The sequence below is a fragment of the Globicephala melas genome, chromosome 2 (assembly GCF_963455315.2).
Source record: "Globicephala melas chromosome 2, mGloMel1.2, whole genome shotgun sequence".
Lineage (NCBI taxonomy): Eukaryota > Metazoa > Chordata > Mammalia > Artiodactyla > Delphinidae > Globicephala > Globicephala melas.
This window is the reverse complement of record NC_083315.2, coordinates 62220921-62231051: the sequence shown is the minus strand read 5'-3', so window position 1 is coordinate 62231051 and position 10131 is coordinate 62220921. Positions and strand designations below refer to the sequence as shown.

Here is a 10131-nt window from a genome sequence, read left to right as displayed (position 1 = left end):
CCAAACTCATGGCCTTTAAGACCCTTCACAAGCTAGCACAAACCTACTTTTCTAGTCTCGTTCTCCACCCCCCTGCCCTCCCCACACAGGAATTCTCTACTATGGTCCCCTGTGGCTATCTCTGGAGTGGAACGAACTGGTTGGATCTTACTGTAATTGTCTCTCCCAGACTGTGGGGGCAGGAATTTTGTCTAATTTATCTCAGTCCTTAGACTGAAGGAAAAACACAGCCTCAGACTGAGGATTCCTCCTAACTCCTGGCTCTTCTCTCCCAGACTTTTTCAGGGGTCGGTGCCCCCAGCATCCCAAAAGGAATATCAAAGCTGGGAGCGCCTCCATCACTCAGGCCCCATCTGCCGGGGCTCCACTAAGGACTCACCTTTCTGTGGCTGGTCAGTGAGAGTAGATCAGTAAGGCCGGTTGGCATCCTTGGGCCTCTTTAGCTGGACCTTGAGCCTCTTCATGCCAATCTGAAAGCCATTCATGGCCTGAATAGCTGTCTGGGCACTGGTTGGATTGTCAAAGCTAACAAACCCTGGAGGGTGTGTGCAGAGAGGTTAGCTGGGAACTCTGCGTGGCAGGGCCTCCTTTCTCTATGACCAGCCCCTTCTCCTTGCCCCCTCAGGCCAGTTCCATCAATCAGTACTCCTCCACCCTCCAGTGTTTGCACGTGTGCACACACATGGACACATGCTCGTACTTACACAGGCAAGTGGCCTGAGTTTCCTAAACGTGTGATTCTTGGAAGGACAGGAGGTAATTCTGAGTGTGTGTATTGGGGAGGCAGGTAGTGTGTTGATGGGGTGTTTCCCTGTCTTTCCCTGGCGTGGGAAAACTCTCTCTCTCCACAGCCCCCATTCTGGTCCTCTGAATTGCAGTTGGAGGGGATCTCTGGTCCCAGACCCAGACTCCACCTGCCCTGGCTAGACTCTAAAGCCTAACCTGGTTGAAGATCTACCAGACACCTGACCTTCCCAGGTGAACCTGAAATAGACTTGTCCCTTGTCTGGGCTTAGCCTCATCACTGGTCTGTGACTCCGTTGAGCGCTATACACTCAGTTTCTAGGAGTCACTGACTTCCGGAGGTACAGTCTTAGGGTCTGTAAGGAATCTCGAAGTTGGGAGTGGGAGAGGCCTAGGGATGGGGCTCAGCTCACCGAAACACTTGCTCTGGTTGGTGGCTCGATCCACAAAGACTTTGGCAGAGACAACGGCTCCAAAGGGCAGGAATGTCTGGATGAGTTCTGCATCACCAAACTCCTGAGGCAGGTGATAGATGAAGAGGTTACAGCCTTCGGGGCCTGCAGGAACAGGAGCAGGCTGGTTCAGGGGAGGAATCCTGAGTCCAGCCCCACCAGGCCCTGATCTCCAGACCCCTGTCCCTCACCTTCTCTTTGCTGCTGGGGCAGGCCTGAAGGCTGCTGGGGAAAAGTTGTGCTCACTGGGGCATAGGCCGACGGATAGGCTGCTGGAGACAGAGGTGGGAGTGGGCAGTGACCCCCAGGAGCCACCCCCAATCAGGGCCCCATCTGCCTGGCCACCTTTGACCAACTCAGCCAGTGCACAGTAACCCTCACCCCTAGAAAGGTCGTTCTGGGTCCAAGGGTGGGCGAAAGGAGGGTCGGACTCCTCAGCACAGAGCCTAACCCCCCACCCCCAAATCTCCCTATTACTTTCTGGGGCCCTTCAAACCCCCCAGGCCGCGTAGCGCCAAGTGAAACCTGCGTAGTGGTGCATCCCAGCGTAGGCCTGCTGCAGGGGGTCAGCCACGCCGGGACTCTGGGCTGGGGAGAGAGGGGCGCAAGGCCCACAGTGAAGGTGGGCTGGTGGGCGGGCAGGGTAAGGTGAGAACGCAGGGAGTGTGGAGGGAGGCTGTGAGAGGCAGCAGGGAAGGAGGAGGAGTCCCTTCTCAAGGAGACCAGACCCTGCCACCCGCCCCCCGCAGGCCCCCGCTCCCCACTCCATTTTGGGGGAGATTTGGGCGGAGCGGGTGGGGGGGGCCCACCTGGGTAAGGAGAGAGCCCGTTATTGTAGAGACTGTCCGAGCCAGGTTGCCCGTTGGTCTGGGGGGTCAGAGGGCCGAATCCATTGACCCCGATGGGCGCCGGGAAACCCGGAAGCGTGCTGGGGCCGCCGCCCTGCGGGGAATTGGCTGCAGGTGGCGAGGAAGTGGAAGAGTCAGGCCGCAGCCCCGCCTCGCCCCGCCCCCGCCGCGGGCCCCGCCCCCTGCGCGCAGTACCTGTGGCCGGCAAGAGCGGCGCGGCTACCAGGCTGAAGGCCGCCACGTGCTGCATCTGTGCCGCCACTGCGGCCACCGGGCCGAGGCCCGGGCCCTGCGCCGCCGCCAGTAGGGCCGCCTGGTGCTGCAGGATCTTTGGGAGGGAAGAAGGCCGGGTGTGGAGGGCCCAGCGGCGGGCATCTGCCCCGGCGCCCCACCCCCCGTCACCCGCTGCCCGCCCGCGCCCACCGGGCCAGGCACTTACAGCGGTGGTGTAGGCTCCGCAGGCCCCCAGCGGCAGCGGCGCCGGCTGCAAGGCACTCAGTTGGCCCGCCATCTGCTGCATCCGCCGCAGCGCGCGCTCGCGGTCCGTGTCAGCCAGCTTGACCACGAGGCTGGACGAGGCGCCCTGGGTAAGGCAGGGAAGGCTGCAAGGACGGGTCTAGACCTCAGCCCCGGCCCTGGGCCGAGGGCCTTGCTCCTCAGGCCCTTTCCCCGGCATGTGGGGAAGAGGAGCCAGTCCCCAGACCCCTGGTCTCACCCCGGGCCCTGGCGCCCGCCCTCACCGCCATGGTCCGGCTGCCGTGCAGACTCTGGATGGCCGCCTGAGCTTCCCCTTGACTCCCGAACTTCACAAAGGCACAGCCTGGGGCAGGATAGAGGTGGCTCAGGTCACAGAGGCCAAAGGGTCATGTGGTCCGGAGTGAGGCGGGGTCATCAGGAAATCCAGGGGTCAGCTCAAGTCACCTTTACTGGTGCCATCGGGGCTCCGCAAGACGGTGCACTCCTCGATGTGGCCAAAGGGCTGGAACAGGCGTCTGACGTCCTCCTCACCCTGCTGCTTGCCCAGCATACCCACAAACAGTTTTCGGTCCTCTGGGGACAAATCCAGGAGTCACCTGGGAACCCTAAGACCTCTTGGACTCCCCAGAGTAACAGGAGGAGCCTAGGAAGGTAGTTAACCACGGTCTGGCTCTGGGAAGAGGTGAGTGAGCAGGCCCTACTCACTTGGGGCCACAAGGTTGGGTTTCTTTGAGGGGCAGGATGACCTACAGACAGATCTGGAGGAGAGAAACTCCAGATTTCCATCAGGAAAACCTGGGTCCTGGAACTCATTGTTGCTCTTGTGGGAATGATTCAGTCCATATTTTTGGTTGGATAGAGCCCTACATGCATCATTTTATATGTTTGACCTTTCTGTTCTTAGAGTCTGGGAAATGCTATTTTGGACCATTTCAGCCCTATTAAGGGAGGGGAGTCCTCAGAGGAGTCCTTGTATTCATACTGGGTCTGGAGAAGATAAGTACACCCTCCTGATAAGCCTGATGGCAGTGGCTAGAGTCCAGGATTCTGGGTCAAAAAAAACAGCACAGAAAGCAGTTGTCTCATTGCACTGCCTCAACCCCAGACCATGAGCACTGGAATGATGAATCCCCAACTCCAGCACCCAACTCAACCTGCGTGCCCCTCCCAAAGGCCTAAAGAGAACAGGAAGCTTGGGTTCCTGATCCTCTAACATTGGCATTTTGCCCACTATGCTTACTGAACTCGTGACCCCTTTCCTTACCTCCCTTATTCCCTCACTGAGCTTCCAGGGCCCTCACTGAGCCCTGCTGCCTCCTCTCTGACTTCCCCTGTTTTCCTGCCTTGATCTCTCCCCAGGTGTTCATGCTATGGGAGAACAGGTTCTGCCTATAGACCTGGATGGCCACCTGAGGATCCTTCCCTGTGTCCACCCTTCCTATGGGAATGGTAGAGATGCCCAGAGAGGGGCCGTAAGCTGGGCCCCGTGACCTTGGAGAAAGCTGGAGAGCTGGGGCTGGAAACCAGGGCTTAGCTGCACATCCAGCAAGTCGGGCCTCAGGAGCACTATCCAGGAGTGTGTGATAGAGGAGCCCAGCCCACAGGTCCTGCTGTCAAAGCCTCTCTCATCTGCACCAAGGTAAGTCTCTGATTTTGAGATGGGGCTTCTTCGGCGTAATACAAGTTGGGAGAGAAAGAGTGGGTGGGAATCTGGCTTCAGACTTCACCTCTGAGATCCTGAAGCCCAAGAAAACCCATCCCAAACTCCTTCACTCTTTGACAAGCTTGGCCAGGCTGATGGGGGTCCTTGGATCCTGAGTGCAAAGGAAACAAGGCTGGTGAAGGTCATAGACTGAAGCCTGGGTGACAGTGAAAAGGAAAGTGAAAAGGCCAAAATTAGCAGTGGAGGGAATCTCCAAGAAGGCTATGTGTGTGTGTCCATATTTCACCTGGATGGTGTGGGGTTCAGCCTGGGCTGCCCTGGGTACCTTGGTATCTGTCGCCTGCCTGTTAATGCTGTGTCTGTATGGAGAGCAGGAGCTGTGGCTTATATGGGACAGAGTGTGTTTCAGCAGAATCCTGCCCTCTGTCCAGAGGATTACTGCCCAGAAATCCTGATGGGGAAAGGATAGATAATGTACTTGTGGCCAGAATTCCAGTAGAGGTACCAACCTTCTGTGGTGAGAGTACAAACCAGTGGGTATACTTCACTCCTGGGAGGGTTAGCCACAGAATAGTGCCCTTGGAATGGATCACTGGTTTCCTAACCTTTTAAAACAGCTGTGAAATCCATTGTTCTAACAAAAATATTAGGATGAAGCTCAAAATGTAAGAGAAAAGTAGAACTGCTTGGAAAAGGCAGAAAAGTAGGAGGAGGGCTGGAGTTCCTCTTGCTTCATCTTCCCCTCGTACTCCCTAGAGGGGGCTCCAAGGAAAGTCCTTTGTAAACCACTGACCTAAAAGACAGAAAATAGAATTCCACATGGTGTATGAAGAGGCATCTGAGATCATTCTCTTCAGGAACCTGAGAAGTCAGGAAAGGTCTTTCATGATTCTCTTGACTAATCTGATGGTGGCTTTGCCTTGACATTGGAAGACAGGCCCTATTTGGTCAGGGAATCAAACCCTCTGAGATTGTTATTGTTCTGAGCTATGAAACTAAATTATGCCCATGCGTCTACAAGAGGCCCAGGAGGGGCTGGAGAAGATCCTAGGGTCTCCAGAGTCTCAGGGCTTCATGATGCCCTAATTTATAGTGCAGCTGTGACATTGGGTAGGGTCTGCAGGATGATGACAGCACCTAGGTAAGCTGTCATGCCACATGGAACAGCATCCAGGTAGCCCTAGGTAGGAAGAGAGAGGTCATGGCTGAGATGGAGCCCCCGGGACAGTAAAGAGGTTTGTGTGAACAGTGGTCCGATCCTTCATCTGCTCTTCCTCTTTCTGCTCTTTTCTGATGATGGTGGTCAGTCACAGCTCATGTCACAGACCATGAAATTCTCTGATCCTTCTGTTCCAGTGAGAGTCTCCCAAATTAAGAATTTCCATTTCCATGATAGGGCACTGACTCTATGGTTCTAGACTACTGGGCTGTACAGAATTTGAAATTGAAATGAGGTTGGGCTATGGGCTAATCTCTATGCTGCCCATTTCACAGCTGTCACCTTGAATCCTGGTGTCCTCTTTGCCACTTTACAGGGACCTTCATGGTGTTTGACAGGAGGATGATCTGGGTCACAGTGAATATAAGCATCAGATGATCCTGAAATGGTGGGATAAGTTTCTTAAGAGACCTGGTCAAAGAGAATTACAGGCTAGACTCCTGAGAGTAGCCCGCAAATCCACACCCCTGAAGATTTTCAGGGCCGATGCATGCTCCCAGAGAGATGGAGATGATGGGATTTAGCCCAGAAAATGCAATATCCTCTAGGTCAAACTATACCAGTTTGGTAGAAAAGGATTCTGTAAGAGGTAGGTCGGAAATGTCTGAATAAAATCATTCCATGAGTGGTGGGTGGGTCCCTAGAAAGATGTAAATTCAAACTGGGAGGCTCAACTTTCCTGGAGTGGATGGAATTGGAAGATAGCATCAGTGTGGAGTTGAGACATAGTTGGAAAGACACACAGTTGAACGGTGTAACTGCATTTTCATGATGGCCACCTGTGTATACTCCTTGCTCTTCTACCAAATGCTTTTTTGAACCCAAATCAAGTTGTTTGGACCCTAGAGGTTCATCTCCATAAAGCTGTCTTGCGCAGCTGATCGTACAGGGATTCTAAGGTAGCAAATGATGGGGTTGGAAGCCCAGAGTCAGAGTCAGTCCACGCCATCTTCCTCAGGAAAGGTATCAAGATGCTGTTCTAGAAAGAAGGCTCTGCCCAAGTTGGCCCAAAGGAGTCCCAAGTTTCTGGCTTCTAAGCCCCCCACAACCACTCACTTCCATGTTGGTGGGATATCATGATTGTAGAAACAGTGCAGGGACAAGAAATCGCATTGGGGTACCAACCATCAGACACATCCTAAAATTACCAGTCCACCTTTCCATCCAAATACCAACCCAGGAGATTCTATTGATGGCAGCATTTGATGCTCTGACATTCTCAGTGATGACTGCAGCATAAGGATCCAAGGAAGACTAGGAAATGAGTGAAGAAAATATCCAGGGGAAACGAAGTCTCCTGATCAGATCTGATGAGTATCAAGTAGGGCTTTTTTTTTTTTTTTTTTTTTTGCAGTACGCGGGCCTCTCACTGTTGTGGCCTTTCCCGTTGCGGAGCACAGACTCCAGACGCGCAGGCTTAGCAGCCATGGCTCACGGGCCCAGCCGCTCTGCGGCATGTGGTATCTTCCCGGACCAGGGCACGAACCCACGTCCCCTGCATCGGCAGGCGGACTCTCAACCACTGCGCCACCAGGGAAGCCCAAGTATGGCTTTAATTCCAAAAGAAAACTATTAGAACTAAGAAACAAATTCAGCAAAGTTCTCCTATTAAAAAAATCAACAGGGACTTCCCTGGTGGCGCAGTGGTTAAGAATCCGCTTGCCAATGCAGGGGACATGGGTTCAAGCCCTGGCCCGGGAAGATTCCATGTGCCACGGAGCAGCTAAGCCTGTGTGCCACAACTACTGAGCTTGCACTCTAGACCTCACGAGCCACAACTGCTGAAGCCCGTGCATGTAGAGCCCATGCTCCTCAACAAGAGAAGCCACCGCAATGAGAAGCCCGCACACCACAACAAAGAGTAGCCCCCACTCGCCGCAACTAGAAAAGCCTGCGCGCAGCAACAAAGACCCAACGCAGCCAAAAATTAAAAATATAAATAAATTTATTTGAAAAAAAAAGAATCTGCCTGCTAATGCAGGGGACATGGTTTTGAGCCCTGGTCTGGGAAGATCCCACATGCCGTGGAACAGCTAAGCCTGTGTGCCACAACTACTGAGCCTGCATGCTAGAGCCCATGAGCCACAACTACTGAGCCCGCATGCCAGAACTACTGAAGCCGCGGGCCTAGAGCCGTGCTCCTCAGCAAGAGAAGCCACCGTAATGAGAAGCCCGCATACCATAACAAAGAGTAGCCCCCGCTCACTGCAACTAGAGAAAGCCCACACACAGCAACAGAGACCCAACGCAGCCAAAAATAAATAAATAAATAAATAAATTTATTTTTAAAAATCAACAAAAAAATCAGTTGTGTTTCTATAGACTAGCAATGAACAATCTGAAAATGAAATTAAGAAAACTATTTCACTTAGCATCAAAAAGAATAAAATACTTAGGAATAAATTTAAACAAGGCTGCAAAAGACTTGTATCCTGAAAACTACAAAATATTGCTGAAGAAAACTGAAGAAGACGCAAATAAATGGAAGACATCCTATGTTCATGAATTGAAAGACTTAATGTTGTTAGATGTCAGTACGACCCAAAGCAATCTACAGATTTAATGCAATACCTATCAAAATTTCAGTGGCATTTTCTTGAGAAACAGAAAAATCGATCCTAAAATTCATACGGGATCTCGAGATCCTGAATAGCCAAATAATCTTGGGGGGAAAAAGAATTTTGGAGGTCTCAGTCTAACTGATTTCAAAACTTATTACAAAGCTACCGTAATCAAAGTGTGATACTGGCATAAAGAGAGACATTTAGACCAATGGAGTAGAATAGAAAGGCCAGAAATAAGCCCTCACATATATGGTCAATTGATTTTCGACAAGAGTGCCAGTCTTTTAAACAAATGTTGCTAAGAAAGCTGGACATCTACATACAAAAGAATGAAGTTGGACCCTTACATTGTACTGTATACAAAAATTAAATGAAAATGGATCAAATGTAAACATAAATGCTAAAACTATAAAACTCCTAGAAGAAACAGGGGGAAAGCTTCATGACCTTGCATTTGGCAGTGATTCCTTGGATATGACACCAAAAGCACAGGCAACAAAAGTAAGAATAGAAATTTTGGACTACATCAAATTTTAAAACTACTGTGCATCAAAGGACACAACCAGAGTGAAAAGGCAACCTACAGAATGGGAGAAAATATTTGCAAACCATATATCTGATAAAAGTTTAATATCCAGAATATATAAAGAGCTCCTATGACTCAACAACAAAAATAATTCAATTTTTAAAAATGAGCAAAAGATCTGAATAGATAGTTCTCCAAAGAAGATATACAATGACCAACAAATATATGAAAAGATGCTCAAAATCACTAATAATTAAGAAAGTGCAAATCAGAACTATGAGATATCAACTGACACCCATTAGGATGACTGCTATTTTAAAAAAGCGGGGGGGAAATAAGTGCTGGCAAGGATGTGGAGAAATTATGTAGGTATGTGCACTAATGTTGAATGGTACAAGCCGCTATGGAAAACAGTACGGCGGTTCCTCAAAAAATTAAAAATAGAATTACCATATTATCCAGCAATACCAGTTCTGGGTATATATCCAAAAGAATTCAAAGCAGAGTCTCAAAGAGATATTTGTACACTCACGTTCACCTTAGTATTATCCACAATAGTCAAAAGGTAGAAGCAACCTAAATGTCTATCAAGCAATGAACGGATAAACAAAATATGGTATATATGTACAATGGAATATCATTTGGCTTTTAAAAGGAAGGAAAAATCTAAAAAAAAAAAAAAAAGGGTTCTGAAGAACCTAGGGGTAGGACAGGGATAAAGACGCAGACGTAGAGAATGGACTTGAGGACACGGGGAGGGGGAAGGGGAAGCTGGGACGAAGTGAGAGAGTGGCATGGACATATATACACTACCAAACGTAAAATAGATAGCTAGTGGGAAGCAGCCACATAGCACAGGGAGATCAGCTCGGTGCTTTGTGACGACCTAGAGGAGTGGGATAGGGAGGGTGGGAGGGAGACACAAGAGGGAGGAGATATGGGGATATATGTATATGTATAGCTGATTCACTTTGTTGTAAAGCAGAAACTAACACACCATTGTAAAGCAATTATACTCCAGTAAAGACGTTAAAAAAAAAAAAAAAAAGGAGATTCTGACACATGCTGCAACATGGATGAAACTTGAGGACATTATGCTAAGTGATATAAGCCAGTCACAAAAAGACGGTTGCTAGGGGCTGGAGGGAGGGAGAAATGGAGAGTTATTGGTTAATGGGTACAGACTTTGAGTTTTGTAAGATGAAAAAGTTCTGGAGGTTGCACAGCAATGTGAGTATTGCTAACAGTATTGAACTGTACTCTTAAAAACGGTAAAGATGATGTTATGTCTGTTTTACCCCAATTGAAAAAAAAATACAGTGAAGGAGGAGGCCTGAAAAATAGGGACTTAGATTAAGAAAGAACAGAGACTCCACTGTTCCTTCATCCTGATCCAGGAGAGCCAGGAGGCGAGTAAGAAAGGTAGACCAAGCCTGGGCTTTCAGGTTCCCTTAAGAGAGAAGATCTCAGCCTCCGGAGATGCATTTTTCTTTTGTGGGCTATACACTTGTACCTGAAGGGCTTGTCAGAGGTTCAGACACAGCCATGGCCTAAAAGTGTTACAACAATTAGCTTTGGGTGATCCACTCTGAGTCAGACTGAAGGAAAGCACCACTCTTTTCCTTCGGAGGTAGAATG

General features: G+C 49.9%; 1 protein-coding gene across 8 annotated transcripts in view; it reads right to left on the bottom strand.

The window, feature by feature from the left end:
- Positions 1-10131, bottom strand: part of CELF6 (CUGBP Elav-like family member 6) — a 36537-nt gene that overhangs the window by 6313 nt on the left and 20093 nt on the right. For 4 of the 8 annotated variants that reach the window (XM_030875063.2, XM_060294032.1, XM_030875066.2 and 1 more), the window contains 8 exons: positions 2966-3094; positions 2785-2864; positions 2484-2627; positions 2006-2372; positions 1722-1784; positions 1388-1468; positions 1158-1301; positions 380-535 (listed from right to left, as the gene is read on the bottom strand). In XM_030875063.2, coding sequence (XP_030730923.1) covers positions 408-535; positions 1158-1301; positions 1388-1468; positions 1722-1784; positions 2006-2372; positions 2484-2627; positions 2785-2864; positions 2966-3094 — 1136 coding nt within the window. In that variant the 3' untranslated portion in view covers positions 380-407. Of the gene's footprint in view, positions 1-379; positions 536-1157; positions 1302-1387; positions 1469-1721; positions 1785-2005; positions 2373-2483; positions 2628-2784; positions 2865-2965; positions 3095-4789; positions 4927-10131 lie in introns of those variants that run through there. The other 4 variants (XM_060294031.1, XM_060294035.1, XM_060294033.1 and 1 more) reach the window with 4 other exon arrangements.